This window comes from Pelophylax lessonae, assembly GCF_965119305.1.
Source record: "Pelophylax lessonae genome assembly, chromosome: 5".
Taxonomy (NCBI): domain Eukaryota; kingdom Metazoa; phylum Chordata; class Amphibia; order Anura; family Ranidae; genus Pelophylax; species Pelophylax lessonae.
Genome location: NC_138772.1, coordinates 9,062,092 through 9,087,438, shown reverse-complemented (window position 1 = coordinate 9,087,438; position 25,347 = coordinate 9,062,092). Strand labels below are relative to the sequence as shown.

General features: G+C 43.4%; 1 protein-coding gene across 1 annotated transcript in view; it reads right to left on the bottom strand.

The window, feature by feature from the left end:
• The window catches only part of LOC309556402 (NACHT, LRR and PYD domains-containing protein 3-like), a gene marked incomplete at both ends in the record, with an annotated part of 545,473 nt that overhangs the window by 14,476 nt on the left and 505,650 nt on the right, over positions 1-25,347 (bottom strand). The window contains 2 exons of the mRNA XM_082258866.1: positions 6,247-6,521; positions 21,732-21,952. Coding sequence (XP_082114992.1) covers positions 6,247-6,521; positions 21,732-21,952 — 496 coding nt within the window. The remainder of the gene's footprint in view (positions 1-6,246; positions 6,522-21,731; positions 21,953-25,347) is intronic.

The window sequence follows — 25,347 nt, the reverse complement described above, 5'->3', positions numbered from 1 at the left end:
TATATAAAGGATTGCAATAAAAGAAACAAAAAAATCGGCAGAAAAAAAAAATGATCTAAGGGGAAGAAGGAGTTAGCAAGCGGTGATTCTTTTATTAAATATATATATATATATATATATATATATATATATATATATATATATATATATATTCTATATATATTTTTGTTTTTTACTTGTAATGTTTGTTCAGCTGATTGCATATACAGAATCAAAAAGGTCACACCTTTGATCTACACATAAATGAGTACAAACATAGAGGCTCCATGTACACTGGCATTTTTTAAACTCCTAGAAGCTGTTATTAACCTTTTTCTGCTCCTAGAAGCTAAATAGTGTTATCTTATGTGTCCATGCCCACTGATGTGACGGTACTAACCGTCGCTATGATTTTAAAAATCAGATACTTGATGGTTTGGATTGCTTCAAATGGGGTCTGTATTTACAAGTGATGCTAACGTGTATTGTACTGCAATGTCAGCAATGTCTTCATATAGAGATGTGAAGATTTAATCCTACGCTGGGAGAATTAGACTGTTCTAGACTGCTAATACTGTCTGTGTTTTGAGATGGAATGTGTATTGTGCTAAATATTCCTGTTCCATTGTTAGATGTTAATGACCTTGCATTGTTCTGGCCAGGTGGCTGGATAATTAATTTATGGTTATTCTGTTTCTGTATACAAATCTATCTGCATATGTTAATGCGATCACATCTGACCTGATAAAGTATATAATGTGTGTGTGTGTGTGGGTTCAATAAACAGTCCTTGCTTACTCTCCACATAGAGTTTCATCTCATGTTTGTGGGGGAAGGCTATACCAGCGCTATCTCTCTTCTGCTTGGATCGCTAAATCCCTAGCTCTGGTAAGAGTGATTCCTGCTCTACTCTACAGCATCCCTCCCACTAGGGGGAAGAGAACATCTCTGGCGACGAAACCCCTCTTTCCATCGGGGCGGCCGCTACAACTACTTTAGGCTGATAGTGTTTATTTAACTTCAGCATCTAGGAGCAAAAAAAATCTTTTTTTTGTAGAGTTTCTTGGAGCGTTTTTCCAGCAGGGATGTTCTAAAATGCTGCTACAAAAAGTTATTACCAGCGTATCTTAGCCAGCATTTTTTCCAGCATTTATTTTTAGCTTAAAAAAATGATAGTTTGCATGGAGCCTAAAATGATACACTTTTGCATTGTATTTACTCAGTGACACTAGAAGACTATCTACAAGTGTCATTTTACACAGGAGCAGCTGCAGCTTCTGCTGGAAAAGCAAAGCAATTGCTGGCTATCATTTTTAAAGCTGGTAATTGCTAGTAACAGCAGGGGAAGGAGGAGCTGGACGTAAGAGTTGCATCCTAAAACTGTTGAGTGTTTAGGACATGTCTATTACATTCCAAATCCTGATTTTGTAAAGAATTTGCTTGAAAGTGCCATATCTATGATTTCACACAATGCTGGCAGGAGCACTCCCAGCCAACTGTGTATGCCTGCCACTGGCTTCAATAACTGCTCCAGGTGCCGGTCTTTTAAGGAAGCACACCCTGCTCCATGTACTCACTGGTTCATAGCTAAACAAAGCCACACAATCATAGAGGGTCATAGCTAAACAAAGCCGCACATTGCCAGTGCTAACATGAGATGATTAGCCAGATACTGGCTTCAGCTTGGTCCCCTCTCATTAGCCATGCCCTTTTTTTGCATCTCACCCGGATTGGGACTAGTATATAACTAGGCTCAATCCAAGTGAGACACATCAGTGGGCTGTGGGAGGGGATCAAGCTGAAGCTGGTATCTGGCTTAAATTCTCATGGTTACACTGACAATGTGCAGCTTTTTTTTGCTATGACCCTCTATGACTGTTATACAAATATTCCCCCAACTTCCATAGTCTCTGGCTCTGGCCTGCTGTCTCTCAGTGAAGGATTAATAGGGAAGAACAGAGTTGGAGACAACAGAAAATGTATTTGACTATCACAGCAGTCTTATGACTGAGGCATCTGGGGTGCTGTGTAGGAGACGAGTTAGAACACAGCCACCCACATAGACAGAAGATGTGAACAAAATAAAAAATGCCATATATGATAGTCAATCACTAGCATTAATACAATAGGTTTTTTCCTTTTGAGTTCTCCCTGTAACATTGTTTTCCCGATTGATCCTTCCGCGGGTGTAAGAATAACGCTGAATAGGATGAATGTCCGGCAGAGCTCAGATCACCAGCGTACTAGCTCATGCCACTCCAGGCCACGCCCCCCCCCTTCCTGATTGATCCTTCCAGTAGATTTGTTATTGAGATAAAGAACAATTTTCAGACCTCCTGTTGAGATAAAGATTAGAATACCATTTCTTTCAACTGGGTGATCAAAGGGCAAGCTGTGGCCAAAATGTTAACCTGGGCCAAAGAATTTACCCACAGTGTGACAATGCTATCTGCTGGAGGATATTGAGACTAGCAGCATAATCCCTGAGATTTACTGATGTTTACTAATTAGACCTATGGCTGTGAAAGTTATATAGACTATAAGAAATGGCTGAATGCCAAAGAATTGATGCTTTTGAACTATGGTGTTGGAGAAGACTCTTGAAAGTCCTTTGGACGGCAAGAAGACCAAACCAGTCAATCCTGAAGGAAATCAACCCTGAATATTCATATTCACGGGAAGGACAGATCCTGAAGCTGAAACTCTAATACTTTGGCCACCCACTGCGAAGAGAAGACTCATTGCAAAAGACTCTGATGCTGGGAAACATGGAACGAAAAAAAGAGAAAGAGGACAACAGAAAACAAGATGGATATATAGCATCATGGAAATAATGAACATTAAGTTAACCACTTGCCGACTGCCTAACGTAGATCTACGTCGGCAGTCAGCCCCTCGCAGGCAAAGCGACGTAGGTCTACGTCGCTAGCCTGTGTGGCTCTGGGGAGCGAACGCGCGCCGCTGGAGGCGCGCTCCTGCTCGCTCACGGACCCCCCGCGCACGCGTGTGCCCGGCGGACTCGATGTCCGCCGGGCACTCGCGATCGTCCGTTAGAGCGGGAGAAAGGCAGGCAGGTAATGTAAAAACAGCCGCCTGTCATTCTCCCCTGTGTAAGAATTGAGATCATACGGTTCTACTATGTAGGACCGTTGATCTCTGTTCTTACACAAGTAGCCACATCCAATCACAGTTAGAAACACGCCCCTAGGGATACACTTAATCCCTCCCTCTCCAATAAAGTTAACCCCTTCCCTCCCAGTGTCATTTTTACAGTAACAGTGCATATGTATAGCACTGATTACTGTAGTAATGTCACTGGTAACCCCAAAAGTGTAAAAAATGTCAGTCAAGGGTCCGATCTGTCCGCCGCAATGTCGAAATCCCGCAATAAAAATCGCAGATCGCATTACTCGTTAATAAAAAAAACAACAAAAATTACAAAAATCTTTCCCTTAGTTAGTAAACGCAATAACTTTTGCGCAAACCAATCAAAATACGCTTTTTGCGATTTTTTTTTTTTTTTACCAAACATATGTAGCAGAAAATAAATTAGCCTAAAATGTTAAAAAAATTTGATTTTTACATTTTTTTGGGGGAATTTCATATAAAAAAATGTGAAAAATATTGTTATTTTTGCAAAATTTACGCTCTTTCTTTGTTTATAGCGCATGATCAAAAAACCGCACAGGTGATCAAATACCACCAAAAGAAAGCTCTGTTTGTGGGAAAAAAAGGACGTCAAATATGTTTGGGCACAGCGTCGCACGACTGGGCAATTGTCCGTTAAAGGCACGCAGTGCTGAATCGCAAAATAGGCCCTGGTCAGGAAGGGGGTAAAATCTTCCGGGGCTTAAGTGGTTAAGCAAGCTCCGGGAGGCAGTGGAGGACAGAAAAGCCTGGCACGCTATGGTTAATGAAGTCACAAAGAGTCGCACAAGACTAAACGACTGAACAACAACAATAACAAATAATTGGACAGAGGATGGGCCAAGGGAAGAGTGGGGGTGTCGATGTGTGTGGTTAAAAAAAGCCAAGTCAGGCATTTTTTTTACTTTATTTCCTGGAGCCCAGCCACGATAACAAACTCGAGTATGGACTTAGGCCTGGTTCACAACAATGCATTTTTTAGTGCGTTTTAAGTTTTGAAGAAACACACTACAGCCTATTTAACATGGGTTCCTATGGGTCACGTTCACATATGTGCATTTTATGGAAAGGGTCAGTGCTGTTGTGTTTTTTGTTCCAAAGACTTCAATGGATCAAAAACGTGTATTGAAAAATGCAAAATGCACCTGAAATATGTAAGATTTAATCTCGGTTTTATTCTTTTGTACTGATTTTCCTTTACATTTCTACGTGTTAGGGTTTTACATTATTTGTAAATAAGACCTTTAGAGCCGGTTCACATTGCCGCGACTTGTCAGGCGACTTGTCAGCCTGACAAGTCGCGCTCCCTTGCGGTCCATTGACCGCTACAGGACCCGTTCTAATAGGAGCGACACAATTCGCTCCGACTTAGAAAAAGGATCCTGTACTACTTCGGGGCGACCTCGGAGCGACTTGCATAGACTTTCATTATGTGAAGTCCCTGCAAGTCGCTCCGAAGTCATGGTGCATGGTAATGCACAAGTCGCCCCCGAAGTTGTGCAGAGTCGCGTCGCCCCAGTGTGAACCGACTCTTACTACTTCGAGCATTGTGTATATTATTATAACTATTATTATTTATATCCTCACTAATATTGTTATCACAGCTAAATAACATCGCTATAAGAACACATAAGATATACACTATATTGCCAAAAGTATTGGGACACCTTCCTTTACACACACATGAACTTTAATGGTATCCCAGTCTTAGTCCGTAGGGTTCAATATTGAGTTGGCCCACCCTTTGCAGCTATAACAGCGTCAACTCTTCTGAGAAGGCTGTCCACAAGGTTTAGGAGAGTATGAAGGACACCAGGCGCCTCTAAGTGCAGTATTGACCATTTATTGTAACATCAAAGGGTTAAAAACACAAGCTATTCCATGCTCCCAAACCCGTTACCGGCCGCATGCGTTCCAGCCTTGTTCCGGAAGCCCAAACACACTGTGTGTTCACCGCACGCATACATGCTAGTAGCCCCCTGGACACTGGCTAGCCATGAGTCGGCTCCCCTCTCCTTACATACAGGCGATGCTGTTAGCCGAAAACAGGCTTTCTCAAGACTTTCATAACATGGAATATTTTGTAAGTGTTTTTAACCCTTTGATGTTAGAATAAATGGTCAATACTGCACTAAGAGGCGCCTTCTGTCCTTTATACATTTTACAAAGCTGCTTCTCCTCTCAAGTGCTGCCTGAGTGTATGCTGTCAAGAATTAACCTTTGGACCCAGGGCTCATCCTCACGGAAGCGCCCATATTCTCTACTAAAGTTTAGGAGTGTGTCTATGGGAATGTTTGACCATTCTTCCAGAAGTGCATTTGTGAGGTCAGGACTCTGTGTAGGCCGGTTCCACCACCCCAAACTCCCTCATCCGTGTCTTTATGGACCTTGCTTTGTGCACTCGTGTGCACTCGTGTGCAGTCATGTTGGAACAGGAAGGGACCATCCCCAAACTCCTCCCACAAAGTTGGGAGCATGAAATGTCCAAAAATATCTTGGTATGCTGATGCCTTAAGAGTTCCCTTCACTGGAACTAAGGGGCCAAGCCCAACCCTTGAAAAAAAAACCCACACCATAATCCCCCCTCCACCAAATGATTTGGAGGGGCAGAACAATACTTTTGCAATATAATATGGATCAGTGCCTGACCTCACAAATGTGCTTCTGGAAGAATGGTCAAACATTCCCATAGACACACTGCTAAACCTTGTGGACGGCCTTCCCAGAAGAGTTGAAGCTGTTATAGCTGCAAAGGGTGGGCCAACTCAATATTGTACCATACGGACTAAGACTGGGATGCCATTAAAGTTCATGTGTGTGTAAAGGCAGGCGTCCCAATACTTTTGACAATGTAGGTAGTGTGTATTTATATATATATATATATATATATATATATATATATATATATATATATATATACACACCACACACACACAGTATATAATATCTATGGAAAACCCCATAGATATTTCTATAGCTGTTACATGATACTCCAATCCCTGTTCTGTCCTAACCTGAGTTATGAAAGGTGCTAGCTGTAGGAGTCTTTCCTTGCTCCAGGCCATCATCTTATCCAGAACAAAAATGAAAATTATGATTAGTTTTCAATCTTAAGCTCACCTTTATCTCCGGCTGGTTTTTGGGTATCACATAAAGATGAAATTTATACTCCATGTAGTTCAAGTCTTCTGGACAAACCACCTTGCTGTATAAGAAAACCTTCCCATCAAATGGAATGGGTCCTCTCCATAATTTAGAAATTACAGCAAAAAGCCTAGAAAAGGAGGGATTTTCCAGTACTATATGGGATGGTCCAATCATTACTGGTTTTATTATATTTATTTTTCCATCCTTAAAAATGGCACATCTAATCAGAGCAATGCCTCGTTTCAGACCTAGAGGATAAAACACATATTACAAATATTACGGATATAATTTGTGAATTTTGCACCAATTCTGAGACATTTGTACTGAGAATGTTTTCATACATGGACCCCATGTTCCATTTGTTCTGGAGTTGCCCCCAGCTGCAGGGTCTCTGGCGACAGATTGTTACTTTCATTCATGATGAAATGGGATCCCCCTTACAGCTCTCCCCCAAGGAATGTCTCCTGGGTATATATCCAGACGCGGACATGAATAAATATACTTCTGCATTCTTACAAGCAACATTGTTTATTGCCCGAAAATCAATAGCTAGACAATGGATAAGGAGTGATCCCCCTACATTTAGGCTTTGGCTTAAAGAAATAAACAATATCCTTCCTTTCCATAGGCTTCTATATAAACACAGAGGCTGTCCTCATAAATTCAACAAGATTTTGGATAGATGGGTCCAGTGTCCTGATACGTGCCAATAGGGTTATATATTTCCACCCCTTTTTAATGGCAGCATCTGCTACTCTTTGTATACAATGCTGCATGCTGTATGGTTATTGTACGTCTTTCTATGCTTGTACAGTTCCTGAATGACTTCCATAGTATTTTTTTTTTGTACTCTTGAAGAATTTGCTTTATTTTTGTATTGTACCGAAACTTTAATAAAACTCACTGTTTTAAAAAATAAATAAATAAATGGACCCCATGGTGTCCAGTAGTAGTTGGAGACTGTGACCAAGGAGGCTCAATGTTTAGGTCACATAAAGGAACAGCTGTTCATTCCTGGCAAGCAATAGATAGCTTTAGTTTTCGATGTAGTAAGGGAATGTTTTATTTAGCCTGCCTAAAAGTGGTTCTAAAGGCTGAAGGTTTTTTCCATACAGCTAATGGTCGTGCACGTGTACCAGCACACAGAGGAGCTCAGGCTAATGTCCAATATCCACTGACATGTAGGCGCATCTCCGTGCACCAGCACACACCAGCGCACACGTCTTTGCGCATTGCCGTCAAACAGCTTATCCGCCATTTGCCAACCGCCTATTGCACTTTTACAGCAGTAGGTCGGCTCTATTGCACGAAACAACGTACCTGTACTTCATTTTGTGCAACAGACATGGGGGGGGTGCGCTTGTATTTCGGGAGGCACGATCGCACACTGATTGGACACAGGCAGTGGTGGGATTCAAAAATTTTAGTAACCAGTTCCGACTTTCCCAGCAGAATGACCAGCGTGCCCCCCTTTCAATGCACAGTGACCAGCGCTGCGTGCCCCCCTTTCAATGCACAGTGACCAGCGTGCCCCCCTTTCAATGCACAGTGACCATAGCATTGCCCCCAATCATTGCAGAGTGCTGCGCAGTCCGAATATGTGCGTGTGTGTGAGACCGTCAATTGTACTGCGCGTCTGTGCAGCTTAGAGGAAACAGCCGGTTCTGCGAACTTACAGAAATTTAGTAACCGATTCTATGGAACCGGTGCGAACCGGCTGAATCCCACCACTGGACACAGGGTATGCCAATCAGTGGGTCCAGCGGACCGGATGTCCGACAGCTTCCCGCGACCGTTCCTCAAAGAGGCAGAGCGGCAGTCTGCCTATATAAACAAGGCAGATCGCAGTTCTGACAGGGGAGAAGATAGAGATAAGCAAGAACACCGATCTCTGTCTTCATCCAGTCAGAGCACCTCCCCCACACAGTTAACAAGCAGCAGCTAGGCACACAGTTAACCCTTTGATTTCCCCTGATGTTAACCCCTTCCCTGCCAATGTCAATAGTACCAGTGCATACTTTTAGCACTAATCCCTGTAATAATGTCACTGGTTCCCAAAAAGTGTCAGTTAGGTGTCCGATTTGTTTGCCGCAATGTCGCAGTACTACTAAAAATCGCTGATCACCGCCACAGACACACAGTGGTGGCTTGGGAGTGAGTGCGCATGAGTGCCACCAGAGCAAGCAGCTTGCTATGAGGCACTTAGCAGGGGGAGGGGCCAGAAGCACCAGCAGGAGACCCAAAAAGAGGAGGATAGGGGCAGGTCTGTGCAAAATCAGGTAAGTATAAAATGTTTGTTATTTAAAAATAAATGAAAAAATGAACCTTAAGGCCCTGTTCACACCTGAGCATTTTTCAGCTCATAAAACGCTCATATCTGAAGTCTCAATGCATCCAACAAGCAAAATCCCATAATTTCTTTGGCCTCTGTTCACATATTAGCGTTTTGTCACCTGAAGCAAAATGCCTAAAGCTCAAAAAAGTACATGAGCTTCTTTTTTGGCAGATTACAAGCGTTTTTGTTACATGTCAATGCCTGCCTCCAAACACCTGCAAAAAACGCCTGAAAAACGCCAAAAAAACACCTGGAAGTGGAAGATTTTCCCCACTCTTTCCCACCTTGTTGTTTTAGTGATAACTGTAAAATTTTGGGATTTCCCAATTACTTTCTGTCCACGGAAGGAATAGAGCGGTATGCTTTCCGAACAGAAACAGAGGCTTGACAAGGGTGTAGCCCTTCCCCGCTTTATACTAAACTTAAAAAAATAGGATTTTTGTAAGATCTTACCGTAAAATCTTTTTCTCTGATGTCCATCGACAGACGCAGCTTCCATCTTCATGAGCTGAGTTGGTTATGCTGCCACCTGCAGGAGTAGTCTAGGCAGTATATTGGTACAAAGCTTTTAACATATACACGCCCACGGGGCTGTCCCTCCAGGCATAACCCCCACTGCCTCAGCCCAGCACATCAGTTTAGTTACAAGCAGTGAAGACAAAAGAACCATCCCCAATCAGAGGGGCGGGTGCTGCATCGATCGATGAACATCAGAAAAAGATTTTACGGTAAGATCTTACAAAAATCTTATTTTCTCTATCATCCATCTACAGATGCAGCCTCATCTTCATGAGCTGAGTGGGACGTCCCAAAGCAGTACAGGCATGAGGGGTGGGAAAAACGCAACCAGACAGTAACGTCAACTCCAAGAGGCTAAACCTAGCCAACCAGGCAACATGGAGCTCAACCAAACAACAGGAGCTCACCTGGGCAAAAGACACCTAAGAGAATAATAAAAACATATTCTCTTATGAAACAGCAGCCTGCAAAACCTTGCGGCCAAAAAAGGCATCTGAAGAGGCCAACAATTCCACCTTGTAAAATTTGGTAAAGGTGTGCACAGACGACCAAGTCTCTGCCTTACAAACTTGTATAACAGAGGCCTGGTGGCGAAAAGCCTAAGAGGCTATCAGTGCTCTAGTAGTATGCGCCTTCACAGGGAAAGGAGGAACCTGACCCTTGAGTGAATAAGCCTGAACAACCGTCTGTCTGATCCATCTCAAAATGGTAGCAGCGGTCGCAGCCAAACCTTTGCGAGGACACTTTATCCCTGTGGACCACCAAATAAGGTGAACAACAGGACAGCGCCGCCAACTCAGAGACTCTGCGAGCAGAAGTGATAGCCACTAGGAAGGTAACCTTCTGTGACAAAGAAAGCAGAGAAATCTCCCTAATATTCTCCAAAGGAGGCTTTTGAGGAACAGACAAAATCAAATTAAGATCCCACAGAGGTAACGGGGATCTCCACGGAGGAGCCAGATGAAGCACCCCCTGGAGGCACCCCCTGAATGAAAGTGTGAACCAAACTATTAGTAGCCAATGGACGTTGGAAGTAAATAGCTAAGGCTGACACCTGGCCCTTGATAGAGCCCAACGCCAAGCGCTGCTCAACCCCTTTTTGCAAAAAAGGCCAAAACCCTAGCTATACAGAACAAGCGAGGGTGCAGCTGCAGCGATTCACACCATGAAAGGTACGATTTCCACATACGATGACAGATCTTGCTAGATGTCGACTTCCTGGCCTTCAAAAGGGTAGGAATAACCAAATCAGAGAGACCTCTATCCCTCAACACCTTGCTTTCAACAGCCAAGCCGTTAAGGCCAGGGACCGTAAAGCAGGATGGAAGATCAGTCCTTGAGATAGAAGGTCTGCCCGCAGAGGAAGACGCCATGGAGGATCGACGACCATTTTTCCCAGTTCTGAGCACCAAGACCGCCGAGGCCAGTCTGGTGCCACCAGAACGACTGGAATGCCTTCCATCCCCACCCTGTGAAGAAACCTCATCAGGAGAAGGAGAGGAGGGAAGGCCTATATCTGGCGATACTGACTCCAAGGAGCCACCAGAGCATCTGTGGCGTCGACCAGAGGATCCTGAGACCTGAACACAAACCTCTGAACTTTCCTGTTGAGGCGAGACGCAAACAGGTCTACCTCCCCCCCACCGGGCACACAGCAGATGAAACACCTCCGGATGCAGGGACCACTCCCCCTGATCCAACACCTGATGACCCAGGTAATCCACCTGCCAATACTCCTGGAGCTGGAACATTGTGTTCTGCCCACACTAGGATCTCGGCCACCTCCTTGGCCGACAGGGCACTTCTGGTGCCCCCTTGATGATTGATGTAAGCCACGGCCGTGGCATTGTCTGACTGGACCCGTAACCGACTCCTCCAGGGAAGCAGGCAGCGCTTGATCGCGCTCAGCTCCTGAATTTGATCGGCAAGGAAGATCTTCCATTGCCCAAGTCCCCTTGGCACAGAACTTCCCCAGCACTGCACCCCAGCCTGAGAAGCTGGCGTCCGTGGTGACTACCGTTCAAAACACCGGCAGGGGGGCTAGGACCTTGTTAAAAACTCTGGGAGCCGAGGCAAGACCAAAGGGTAATGCCACAAATTACATAGTTACATAATTACATAGTAGTTGAGGTTGAATAAAGACAATAGTCCATCCAGTTCAACATGTGTAGGTGTGTGTGGATAGGTGTGTGTGGACGTATTCATTTCCCATACCCCTGAATGTTTTGATCTTGGAGATGTACGTCCAAGAGTCTTTTAAAAGTAGCCATACTCCCCACAGTTACCACCATTTGTGGAAGAGAGTTCCACAATCTTATTGCCCTTACTGTAAAAAAACCCCATGCGTAGCCTGAGGTTAAGTCGCTTCTCCTCTAATCGCATTGTATGGCCTCGTGTCCTCTTACACTCCTTGCGACTGAATAGTTTTTTTTCTATGCTGAGATCACCGTTGAGGTATTTGTAAATTGCTATCACGTCTCCTCTCAGGCGTCTCTTCTCTAGGGAGAATAAATTGAGGGCTTGTAAACGCTCCTCATAATTTAGGTCCTCCAATCCCCTAAGTAGCTTAAATGCCCTTTTTTGGACTCTTTCCAGGTCCAGCGCATCCTTTCTGAGGATTGGCGACCAGAACTGGACAGAATACTCCAGATGTGGCCGGACCAGAGTTTTATAAAGTGGCAGGATTATAGTTTTATCTCAGAAATATATCCTCTTCCTTATGCATGCTAATATTCTGCTGTCCTTGGCAGCTGCAGCTTGACATTGCATGCTATTGCTTAGTCTATCTTCTATTAAGACTCCCAGATCTTTTTCCTTTCTTGATTTCCCCAGAGGTTCTAACTCGTATCTTGCGTTTATGTTATTAGTCCCCAAGTGCAATACCTCACACTTCTCCACATTAAACCTCATTTGCCATGTAGTTGCCCGCTCTGTTATTTTGTTCAGGTCATTCTGTAAGATTTCAGCATCATGATGTGAAGTCATTGCCCTGCTTAATTTTGTGTCATCTGCAAAAACTGAGATTGAGCTAGTGATCCCAACCTCAATGCTATTTATGAATAAACTGAACAAAATTACCACTCCAGTCCAGTCTGACCAGTCTGAGTATGCGTTATTTATTACCACCCTTTGAACACGCCCCTTTAACCAGTTTTTTTATCCAAGAGGAAACCTTGTGGTCCAAGCCTGCAGACCTTATCTTGTAAATTAATCATTTGTGGGGGACTGTATCAAATGCCTTAGCAAAATCCAGATACACCACATCCACAGGTCTCCCCTATCTAGCTCACCTCCTCGTAGAATGTTAACAGATTGGCCTGACAAGAAAATCCTTTTGAAAACCCGTGCTGATTACTGCTGATGATACTGTTGACTTTAGCAAATTCTTTGATATAGTCCCTTATCATCCCTTCCAGTAATTTACATACTATTGACATAATTGCCCGGGATATGCCTCTGCCCTTTTTTGAATATGGGTATCATGTTAGCTTTCCTCCAGTCACCTGGTACAGTTACTGTCAAAATACTATCTGCAAAGGTCAGGAACAGTGGTCTAGATATAACCTTACTGAGTTCTTTGAGTACTCTCGGATGCACGCCATGGGGTCCTGGTGTTAATGTTATCAAGCCTTTTCATGATTTCACCATCTGGTAGCCATAGTGGCATGTCCTGTGAAGTACTGCAAACCATACAGTCATGGTCAGTGTACCCCTCCTTTTCCTGTGTAAAGACTGAGGAGAAGAAAGCATTTAGTACAGTTGCCTTCTCTTTGTCCTCTGTAACCATCCTCCCATCATCGTTAATTATGTGTACAACATGCTCTGACCTCGTTTTTTTGCTATTGATATATTTAAAGTATTTCTTAGGGTTCCTATTACTTTCTTCTGCTATTTGTTTCTCAAAGTCAATTTTAGCCTTCTTGATTTTGTATTTACATTTCTTATTCGATTCCTTGTATTGGTGGAAAGCCGATAAAGTCGATTTATAACTCTTAAAGGCCATTTTTTTTTCCCTAATCAGTTTTTTTACATTACGGTTTAGCCACCCTGGTTTGGCCTTGGCTCGTCTAAATTTATTTTCCATAGGAATGCACTGTGAGATGCTTTTGTTTACTATGTTCCTAAAGCATTCCCATTTTTCCTCCGTCGTAAGTGCTCCTAGGGTTTGGTCCCAGTTTATTTTCTCTATTATTGAGCACAGTTTAGGAAAGTTTGCCCTTCTTAAGGTTCTGGTTCTAATATTCCCCTCTTGCCTTGCTATCTTGTGATTTATGTGATAATCCTGTGATCGCTAGATTCAAAATTGTCCCGGGCTCCTACATCTGAGATTAGATCTGTGTCATTAGTAATTAATAGATCTAGCACTGCATTCTTTCTAGTAGGAGAATCCACCAACTGAGACATGTAGTTGTCCTGTAAGATATTCTTGAAGAGACGGCCTTTAGTGAGTGTGCAGTCCCCTCTTCCCAGTTAATGTCAGGATAATTGAAGTCCCCCAATATGATGACTGGCCCCAGCTTTGCCGTGTTACCCAACAGTGTTAGAAATTCCAGCTCAACCTCGTCCCTTTGGTTGGGTGGCCTAAAACATTACTACCACTATTACTTTCCCCTTTACTTCTTCCCTATGGAGTTCTACCCACACAGATTCTAACTCCATGCTCATCCCTTCCATAATGTCACTGCTTTCTACCTCTTACATTATTGTTGACATAGAGACATATCCCTCCCCCTCTTTTTCCTTCCCTGTCCTTTCGATACACAGAATACCCTTGGATATTGGCCAGCCAGTTGTGTGATGGGTGAACCAAGTTTCTGTTATTCTCACAAGGTCTATGTCCTCCTCATGTATTAACAGTTCCAACTCTTCCATTTTATTAGCTAGGCTCCTGGCATTTGTGTATACCCCTCTTAGTTTTGTAGAAGTGGATAGAGAATTGTACTTAAGTTTATTCCTGTTTGGTCTGAGGTTTGTCCGCACAGATCCCCCAGTGGTTGTTGCTACGTTTCTACAGTCGCTGCTGACCCCAATAATACCTTCTGTCCTTTGCTCCAAACTAACTGACTCTACCTCTGATCCCACCCCCCCCCCCAACACCTAATTTAAAAGCCCCTCCAGGGGAGCCGCATCCATAGACACGTCACACAGGAACACCAGAGCCTGGATCACTTGGTCCAACAGTTCCAGCTGTACCGGGGGGAACAGTCTCGGGGTCCAAGGACTCCCGCAAACCCCTAATCCATTTTGTCACCATCTGTGAGGCTAACACAGACACAAAAACTGGTTTCAAAATGGAACCCGCCAGCACTTGAAGATGGCGGGAAAGGCATTCCACCCGCCTGTCCACTGGATTCGTAAAAAATGGGGAATCCTCCACAGGTTCAATCTGGAATCAGGATGGTCCACTTTAGGTGGCACCGTCCAACAGTTGGAAACCTTTTCAGCAAAAGGGTACCGGCGTTTAAAGCGTTTAGGCGCCACTAACACGTGCTTAACGCGCCATTGGTCATTCACAATATCGTGAAAGGTGTCGGGACAAGGGGAAACCCTGTAAGCTTTTGGAGACTTCTGAGAGCCAAAAGCCACCCGTGTCCCTGCCAGCGTGGGCTCAACAGCCAATTTTAAAGTATCCCACACTGAAGTAATCAGAGCTGTCACTAAGGCGCGTTCCTGCGCTGCAGCTGAAGAAGACAGGTCCTCTTCACCATCTGACTGCAAAGACAGGGACCCCTCAGGTAGGGGTGCATCCGGGGCGACCCCATCAGCCTCTGAATCAGAGGACACCTCCATAGAAGGAGAAGGCATCGGTCGTTTTCGGCTATCAACCTTTTTACATAGTTACATAGTTAGCGAGGTTGAAAAAAGACACCAGTCCATCCAGTTCAACCTATGATGTGTGTGTGTGTTTGCTGTTAACCGTACATTGTATACCCCTGTATGTTGTGGTCTTTAAGGTGCCCATCTAATAGTTTTTTGAAACTATCAATGCTCCCTGCTGATACGACTGTTTGCAGAAGAGAATTCCACATCCTTACTGCTCACAGTGAAGAACTCCCTGCGTATTTTAAGGTTAAACCGCCTTTCCTCAAGTTTTAGTGAGTGGCAACATGTCTTATTGTATTTCCTTTCTCTGAATAGGTTTTTCCAAATGCTAGGGTTGCCAGTACAATATTTGTACATTACAAGAAAAAGAGGGGATGCCCTTTGGGTGGGACTTTATATGAGGTGTGAACAATCAGTAACCATAGTAGTAAGATGGCAAAAAGATGACAGATTTTATTGATGCAGTCGTACATAAATTGTATCAACAATGGTAAATATACAGCGCAATGGGCATGTAACATAATAACATCAACAGTAACAAATATATGGGAATGGAAAACAACTGCGCTAATCCAAAAAAGAAAAAACAAAAAGCAGCAACTTCAAGTGTGAAACAATAATAAAAATAAGTTGTGCTACAAATTGAAACATATATTATAATATATATGGTATAAAAAGTCCGTATAAATGTCCAATAATGAAACGTGAATTAAGGTAACTGTGCAGGTACCGCTTACCGGAAACAAAATATAAGAAGGCCAAATTATAAGAGATGACTCCAACTGCCCTCAGGAAGTAGACCACAGTGGACCTCTCGGTTCCCACATAGATCTCCTCAATAGGATGTTATGATATGGAATACAAAAATGCAAAACGCCATAGCGTAAAACCAAAATAAAAAAGTAAAAAATAACACCCAAAGTGATTAGGAACGCCCAAGTTCCCATGCTGAAAGATGTAAGTAGTGAATAGGTGTGGATAAGATGGAATCACAATCACCACTAGACTCAATAGGTACCTCTTACCAAAATGTGATAAGGTAATAGCCAAAAAAGGTGAAGTCAGACACCTCCCCCAGTAGGACTAACGCTTACCAAAAGGACAAAATATGAAGAACATAAAACAGATAGAGGGTCCCAACCATGCAAACCAGAGAGGGCAACACCGATTATGAATACCCTTACTGACTCCAGGTAATTAGTGGGCAGGTAAGAAGTTCAAAAAGGACCAATCTGCTATGACCTCCGCTGAGGGCTCCACCAGGGACTCAGGATGCAGATGAAGGCATCAACCATAGAACACAGAAGAGGACGCCATAGCATAAAACCCACGGATAATTTAATAAATAAAAAGAATAACACTTACAAACATCGGATAACATGTGCCAAAGGAGAGAGGTAACAGCCGCCGGCCGGACGGCTCCGCTCGCCCGTCCTTCTTGGACAAATACGTGAAGGTGACGTCAGCACGCCGTGACCCATATCATAACATCCTATTGAGGAGATCTACGTGGGAACCGAGAGGTCCACTGTGGTCTACTTCCTGAGGGCAGTTGGAGTCATCTCTTATAATTTGGCCTTCTTATATTTTGTTTCCGGTAAGCGGTACCTGCCCAGTTACCTTACTTCGCGTTTCAGTAACAAATATATATCATAAATTTAACTCATATATTGTAATAACGCGTTTCGTGAGTCTTGAGTAAGCTCACTCATCAGGAGTATATATGAGATAAAATGTATCTAAAAGTAAGACAACAACATGTTAGTATATATGATTAGACCAGTGAGTGTGATATTTCAGCATCTATATGTGAGAAACCAAATAAGGAAATCGCACTCACACATGACCCAGAGAAGAATGGTGGATTCATGCTCCCATAATAGGGGGGCTGCCATAGTCTAACCCGGGAGCTGACAAGACTTGAGACAATGGCGAACACAGTGGAAAGCCAGGTGAGGAGGCAAGGGTTGTAGAAAATGAAGTTTCTGCTTGGTGGTAAAGCATGGACTGGAAGTAAATAAATATATATCTCAATAAAATAAAAAAATAATAAATTAATTGTATCACATAGTGATATCCAAAAAGTAAAAAGTAAAAATTATATAGATGTGTATAACTATATAAATAATAAACCAGTCCAAGCAGATGATGTATATAACAGGAGTAGGTTGAATCTAAGTGGATATGCTAGAATATATTCAATTGACAGTTCAGAAGATGGGACAGATGAAGTACTGTGTCATTAAGGTGATAAACAGTATGTGGATGTGAAAAAGAAGTGTGTGGGATGTGAAGGAAGAAGAAGAGGTTGAAAAATGAAGAGTGATGTAGAGACCAAAATGGGAAAGCCAAATGGTGAGAAGTGATGGTAGAAACAAAGAGTGAATGGCGAGTCCACTTGGAAGTAGATAAAAAGTGAAAAGGAGGACATGTCTCAAACAAAATAGTGAGGGAACAGAAAAGATCCATGTGAAGTGAAAAACCATGGGGAGGACCAAAGAGAAAAAAGGAATAGCAACCATAGGGGAGGAAATGTAAAGACGAACCTCACCTGGAGACCCACTGCACAGGCACAGGTGTTTTCATTGGATTGTGTGAGACCATTTTATTTAATTGCTTAAACCCGGGTGGAAGACACCCATGCCCGCTTTTGGTCCTACACTGTCCTACTGTGACACATATAGTCATTTGGCTATACATTTTTTTACTTCATACAGCTCTTATGATGATTGTGCTCCCCCTGGTGGTGGCTGTGTATCTACTCCGGGAGCTGCGATATACGAACAGGGAGTTTTGTTCTCTCCCTGGCTGCCCCCTCCCCTTTGGGGGCAGGGTCACCTGTATATCGGCGCCATGTTCCCCCCACGTATGAACGCCGGTGCAGGTGCTCGTAGGTTGTGGCGGGTGTCTTTGATCTGTGGCTGTGGTTGTCAGCGCCCGCTGACCTCTACCACTGGATGACATGGGTGCATTCGTTACACCTCTGTCTCCATTACCATTCACATGGCGCTCTAGGACTGGATTTGTGTGCCTGTGCTGTGGGTCTCCAGGTGAGGTTCGTCTTTACATTTCCTCCCCTATGGTTGCTATTCCTTTTTTCTCTGACATGAATCCACCATTCTTCTCTGGGTCATGTGTGAGTGCGATTTCCTTATTTGGTTTCTCACATATAGATGCTGAAATATCACACTCACTGGTCTAATCATATATACTAACATGTTGTTTACTGTCTTACTTTTAGATACATTTTATCTCATATATACTCCTGATGAGTGAGCTTACTCAAGACTCACGAAATGCGTTGAGTTATTACAATATATGAGTTCAATTTATGATATATATTTGTTACTGTTGATGTTATTATGTTACATGCCCATTGCACTGTATATTTACCATTGTTGATACAATTTATGTACGACTGCATCAATAAAATCTGTCATCTTTTTGCCATCTTACTACTATGGTTACTGATTGTTCACACCTCATATAAAGTCCCACCCAAAGGGCACCTCCTCTTTTTCTTGTATTGATTCGGGATGGAGGTGTTTACATTAGACTGTGTGAGACCATTTTATTTAATATTTGTACATTGATATCATATCCCCCCTCAATTGTCTCTTCTCCAGAGAGAATAAGTTCAGTGCTTGTAGTCTTTCCGCATAGCTGATGTCCTCCATTCCCCTAATTATTTTTGTTGCCCTTCTCTCGACTTTCTCCAGTTCCAGCACATCCTTCCTGAGGACCGGTGCCCAGAACTGGACAGCATACTCCAGCTGTGGCCGGACCAGAGTCTTGTAGAGTGGGAGTATAATCTCTTTATTTCTGGAGTGAATCCCCTTTTTTATACATCCCAGTATTCTGTTGGCTTTGCTTGCAGCGGCTTGGCATTGCATGCCACTGCCAAGTCTGTTGTCTACTAGTACCCCCAGATCCTTTTCCATCCTAGACTCACCCAGAGGTCCCCCCCCCTAGTGAGGAGCTTGCTTTCTGGTTTTTGGCACCCAGGTGCATTACTTTACATTTTTCAACATTAAACCTCATCTGCCATGTAGTTGCCCACCCCATAATTTTGTTCAGGTCCGCTTGTAAGGTTTCCACGTCCTGCCCAGAAGATATTGGCATGCTTAGTTTAGTATCATCCGCAAATACTGAGATTTTACTCGATATCCCCTCCTCTAGATCATTTATGAATAAATTAAACAGGATTGGTCCCAGGACAGAAACCTGGGGGACCCCGCTTTCCACACCTGCCCAATCTGAGTACTCCCCATTAATGACCACCCTTTGCAACCTCCCCTGGAGCCAGTTCTCTATCCAGGTACTCACCTTATGGTCTATACCTACCTTCCTTAGTTTGAACAGTAAGCGTTTGTGGGGAACGGTGTCAAAGGCCTTTGCGAAGTCCAGGTACACCACATCCACAGGCTTACCTTTATCTAGGTGTCAGCTCACTTCATCATAGAAGGTTAATAGATTGGTTTGGCAAGAACGATTTTTCATGAATCCATGCTGATTACTACTAATAATACCGTTTTCATTACTTAAGTCTTGTATGTGGTCCCTTAACATCCCTTCCAAAATCTTGCAGACTACTGATATGAGGCTGACTGGCCTATAGTTACCCGGGATATATCTCGGCCCCTTATTATATATTGGTACCACGTTGGCTTTTTTACAATCAGCTGGCACCATACCCGTCTGTAAACTATCCTTAAAGATCAAGAATAATGGTCTGGCAATCACCTGGCTGAGCTCTTTAAGAACCCTCGGGTGCAAGCCATCCGGTCCCGGTGATTTATTTATGTTAAGTTTCTCTAGTTTTGTTCTAAGTCTATCTTCTGTTAGCCATGGCAGTATTTCCTAAGGTGTGTTGTTTAGTTTGGCCTTACAAGCTGGGTTAGTGTAGCCACCCAATTCTTTTGTGAAGACTGAAGAGAATAAATTATTTAACACTACCGCCTTTTCCCTGTCCCCTGTGGCCAAAACTCCCTTATCGTCTTTTATGGGGCCAATGTGTTCTGGCCTCGCTTTCTTACTGTTTATATACTTAAAGAATTTCTTGGGGTTCTTTTTACTCTCTTCCGCTATATGTCTCTCGTGTTCTATTTTAGCCGCCCCCTGATTTCGTCTTTACATTTCTTATTACACTCTTTGTAATGCTTGAATGCTGCCAATGACCCCTCAGTCTTGTATTTTTTGAAGGCCTTTCCTTTAGCATTAATATGCATTTTTATGTTGGAGTTTAGCCACCCAGGGTTTAGTTTTGCTCTTTTAAATTTATTTCCCTTTGGAATGCACTGGTCAATCCCTTGTTAAGTATGCTTTTAGCCACCAGGCTTTTTAGGGCCTCTGAAATCAAGGCCAGTGACTGCAATCCGGACTGTTCGGGAGTTGCACAGAGTGGGTCTGAGGGTGATTTCACAGTTTGGGGACTCCATAATGCAATTTTCAAAAAATGATGTACTGTCGATTTAAGAGTGCCAATCACGGTATCCACCACTGATTGCCGCGGTCTGCAGGGAACCCCTGTAAACCAAACTGACAGCAGAAAGTGCAAGAATATGCCTGCAGGGACCCCAAGTACTGTATCACCTCAAACAAACCGGCCTCCTGGATCTTCCACAGCATGGAGAGAAAGGCAAGAAGTGACCTTGGCTCAGCAGCAGGAAATGACTGCACAGGAAGTGATGTCGCCTGAATAAGGTTACACTGCTGAGCATAGCACCAGGGCTACACAAAGATGGATGCTCATACAAAACAATAGGAAGCTACAGGGAAAATGGCTGCCCCATACAAGGCTATGGGGAAAAAAAATCACATTGCCCACACTTAAGATGGCGGCGCACACGGCGAACCATGTGGCTAGGGACTGACACATGAAGACCTCAGGAACCACAACAGGGACCAGCAAGCCTAAGGTACCATGTCACCCCCCCAGAGCGCCAGAACACGCCAGACACACAGCCACCGCAGGCGCAGAGAAGGGGGGAGGGAAGGACACACAGACCGGGCAGGCCAGGGGGATCCTTTGGGAGGCACAAATCCCATTATCCCCAGGAGAGGGCCCACATGCCTCCAAGGCCAGCAGGGGCAAAGGGGGTACATTTACTCACCATACCATGGACCGGGTGGGCTCCGCACCGGGCAGACTGCCTCCCACCTGAAATGGGGGTGCTGCCAGCCGAGGGGTACGCTGCGACTCAGGGGGGTTCCAGATTGTCGCATCCCGGCGAGGCATCCACTCGCAGGCTCGTCCCCCTCCGGAAAAGGCAGACTGTCGTGGCTAGGCCTAGGTTTGAACTATAACCTTCTCATGATTGTAGGCCAGACTAGGGGGACCATAAGGATCTAGATTATCCAGTGCGAAGCTCCAGCCGGCATTGTTGCTTGTAGATCACCAGGAAAATACTTCCCTGAACACTAGCTAGCAAGTGAGTAAAGAGAAATAAAAGGAAAATATTCTCAAAAGAAATAAAAAACTGAGATCGGAGTACCAGCAGGAAACCTAGGTCCTACTCCTTCTCTAGGCAGAAACAAATTGATGTGCTGGGCTGTGGCAGTGGGGGTTATGCCTGGAGGGACAGCCCAGTGGGCTTGTATATGTTAAAAGCTTTGTACTAACATACTGCCTAGACTACTCATGCAGGTGGCAGCATAACCCACTCAGCTCATGAAGATGAGGCTGTGTCTGTCAATGGACGATAGAGAAATAAAAAAATTTGGCTTTAGATATAGGTAAAAATACCTTCTTAAATCATGTTATTACAATTCTTTGACCTACCTTCTAAACACAAGGAATGTGGTAGGTGCACTGCTGACACTTCATTGGGCTCCACAGTTATATTAAACACAGGGCCCACAATGTCATATCCATCCTTCTGCGTTATATTCACGTAGTCATTTTTGAACTCCAGCTTATAAGTGACGGTCACTTCAGATTTCACTTGGAATTTAATCCCCGTCTCTGAGCAGCAGAAGAGTCGACCAGGCTTCAGTTCTAGTCTTAATAAAAAAAAGATATAATATTGTTATCATCATTTTTTTTAATATTAGTACTACGTTGATACAATGGGGAACATGCAGTTATGAAAACACAGGTATCAAAAAAAATGAACAGAAAGTACAGACAATTAGGGTCAGCAGATGTAGTAATAATGTTTATTGTGACACTGCCTCTTCTGTGTTTTGTAGGTGACTAGGTTGCAGGTAGAGATGGGCTGAACATCCCCCACCCCCCCCCCTGTTCGCTTTGCAGAAGAACTCCTGAACAGGGGAAAAATTCAATTAAAGTCTATGGGAGCTGAACAGGAAAAATCAAAACTGCCCATTTTGAAGGCTCATATGCAAGTAATTGGCCATAAAAGGGTATGGGGACCCAGGTACTGCCCTGGGGGTCATGTATCAATGTAAATTTAAATGAAAAAAAAAACAATTGTTTTTAAAGAAGTAGTGATTTTAATGATGCTTAAAGTGCAACAATAAAAATGAAAATTCCTTTAAACATGGTGCCTGGGAGGGTCTCTGTATTCTTTCTATAAAGTGGCACATTTGTACCATGTATAGAACATGCTGCAGAAAAATTGATATTTCAAAAGAAAAAAAAAGTCAAATCACATTTAAATTGACTCGCGGTTGCAACGCACCTTTACAATTTTTTTGTAAACATCTCTTGTAATAGCACTAGTCAGCAAGAAGTCTTCTCTGAGAGATGTAGGGTATATTAGACCCCAGATCTCTCTTCTCCCCCTGAAAGCTTTGGATCCAACTCAAACTGGTTTGATCCAAAAATTTCCCTTGCTGGTAAAGGCCGGCAAACAACTGGCCTAAACTGGAATTGACAAAATACTAATCGTATCAGTTCCGCATACCATAGAGATGATTACAGATGTCCCAGTCCCCGATCAGCTTTATGGTAAGCTGGTGAAACCTCTGACTTCGCTGCCAGGTCGGAAGGGAGAGCCCAGAGAATAGTGGGAGGGGAAAAGAAATCCAGTGGCTAATTAGCCATTCGGTTCACTTTTACCGAATAGAGAATCGCCAGCTGAACAAAGAAAATACTGGGTTGATGCCTGTAGCTGCACTTCAAGCAGATGACATATACGTATGTAATGTGGCCAAAATGATTTATTGTTTTACTATTTTGATTCAGCTTTCCTTTGATACAAAAAATTAAAAAATTAGGAGATATCAATCACCATTTACCACTAAATAAAGATACAATTTATTAGAAAATAAAAACAATATAATTCAGCTGAATACACCAAGGGGTCTATGTATAACACATTCACTGTGTGGATGTCTTAAACTTTTTCATGTGCAGCATGAATGCTTGTCATATGGTTTGTAATATGATTATCTTCTATGATTGTCAGCTCCATCTAGTGGCCACAATGTCTTATTTTTTATGATTGAGATATTTTACCATCGATCCTACCACTGCGCCATAGTGAATATCACTCCAAATACAATAATTAAACAATATATAAGTGAATATATATATATATATATATATATATATATATATATATATATACATATATACTGTATATAAAGTATCTCACAAAAGTGAGTACACCCCTCACATTTTTGTAAATATTTTATTATACCTTTTCATGTGACAACACTGAAGAAATTACACTTTGTACAGTTTGTATAACAGTGTACAGCTGTACAGCTTGTATAACAGTGTAAATTTGCTGTCCCCTCAAAATAACTCAACACACAGCCATTAATGTCTAAACCACTGGCAACAAAAGTGAGTACACCCCTAAGTGGAAATGTCCAAAATGGGCCCAATTAGCCACTTTCCCTCCTCGGTGTCATGTGACTCGTTAGTGTTACAAGGTCTCAGGTGTGAATGGGGTGCAGGTGTGTTAAATTTGGTGTTATTGTTACAAGGTCTCAGGTGTGAATAGGGAGCAGGTGTGTTAAATTTGGTGTTATCGCTCTCACTCTCTCATACTGGTCACTGGAAGTTCAACATGACACATATAACAGTGTAAATTTGCTGTCCCCTCAAAATAACTTTACACACAGCCATTAATGTCTAAACCACTGGCAACAAAAGTGAGTACACCCCTAAGTCAAAATGTCCAAACTGTGCCCAAAGTGTCAATATTTTGTGTGGCCAACATTATTTTCCAGCACTGCCTTAACCCTCTTGGGAATGGAGTTCACCAGAGCTTCACAGGTTGCTATTGGAGTCCTCTTCCACTCCTCCATGACCAGCTGGTGGATGTTAGAGACATTGCGCTCCTCCACCTTCCATTTAAGGATGCCCCACAGTTGTTCAATAGGGTTTAGGTCTGGAGACATGCTTGGCCAGTCCATCACCTTCACCCTCAGCTTCTTTAGCAAGGCAGTGGTCGTCTTGGTGATGTCTTTGGGGTCATGATGTTGAAATACTGCCCTGTAGTCCAGTCCCTGAAGAGAGGGGCTCATGCTCTGCTTCAGTATGTCACAGTACATGTTGGCATTCATGGTTCCCTCAATGAACTGTAGCTCCCCAGTGCCGGCAGCACGCATGCAACCCCAGACCATGACACTCCCACCACCATGCTTGACTGTAGGCAAGACACATTTGTCTTTGTACTCCTCACCTGGTTGCCACCACACACGCTTGACACATCTGAACCAAATAAGTTTATCTTGGTCTCATCAGTCCACAGGACATGGTTCCAGTAATCCATGTCCTTAGTCTGCTTGTCTTCAGCAAACTGTTTGCGGGCTTTCTTGTGCATCATCTTTAGAAGAGGCTTCCTTCTGGGACAACAGCCATGCAGACCAATTTGATGCAGTGTGTTGCGTATGGTCTGAGCACTGATAGGCTGACCCCCCACCCCTTCAACCTCTGCAGCAATGCTGGCAGCACTCATACGTCTATTTCCCAAAGACAACCTCTGGATATGACGCTGAGCACGTGCACTCTACTTCTTTGGTGGACCATGGTGAGGCCTGTTCTGAGTGGAACCGGTCCTGTTAAACCACTGTATGGTCTTGGCCACCATGCTGCAGCTCAGTTTCAGGATCTTGGCAATCTTCTTATAGCCTAGGCCATCTTTATGTAGAGCAACAAATCTTTTTTTCAGATCCTCAGAGAGTTCTTTGCCATGAGGTGCCATGTTGAACTTCCAGTGACCAGTATAAGAGAGTGAGAGTGATAACACCAAATTTAATACACCCCCTCCCCATTTACACCTGCGACCTTGTAACACTAACAAGTCACATGACACCGGGGAGGGAAAATGGCTAATTGGACCCAATTTGGACATTGTCACTTAGGGGTGTACTCACTTTTGTTGCCAGCGGTTTAGACATTAATGGCTGTGTGTTGAGTTATTTTGACGGGACAGCAAATTTACACTGTTATACAAGCTGTACACTCACTACTTTACATT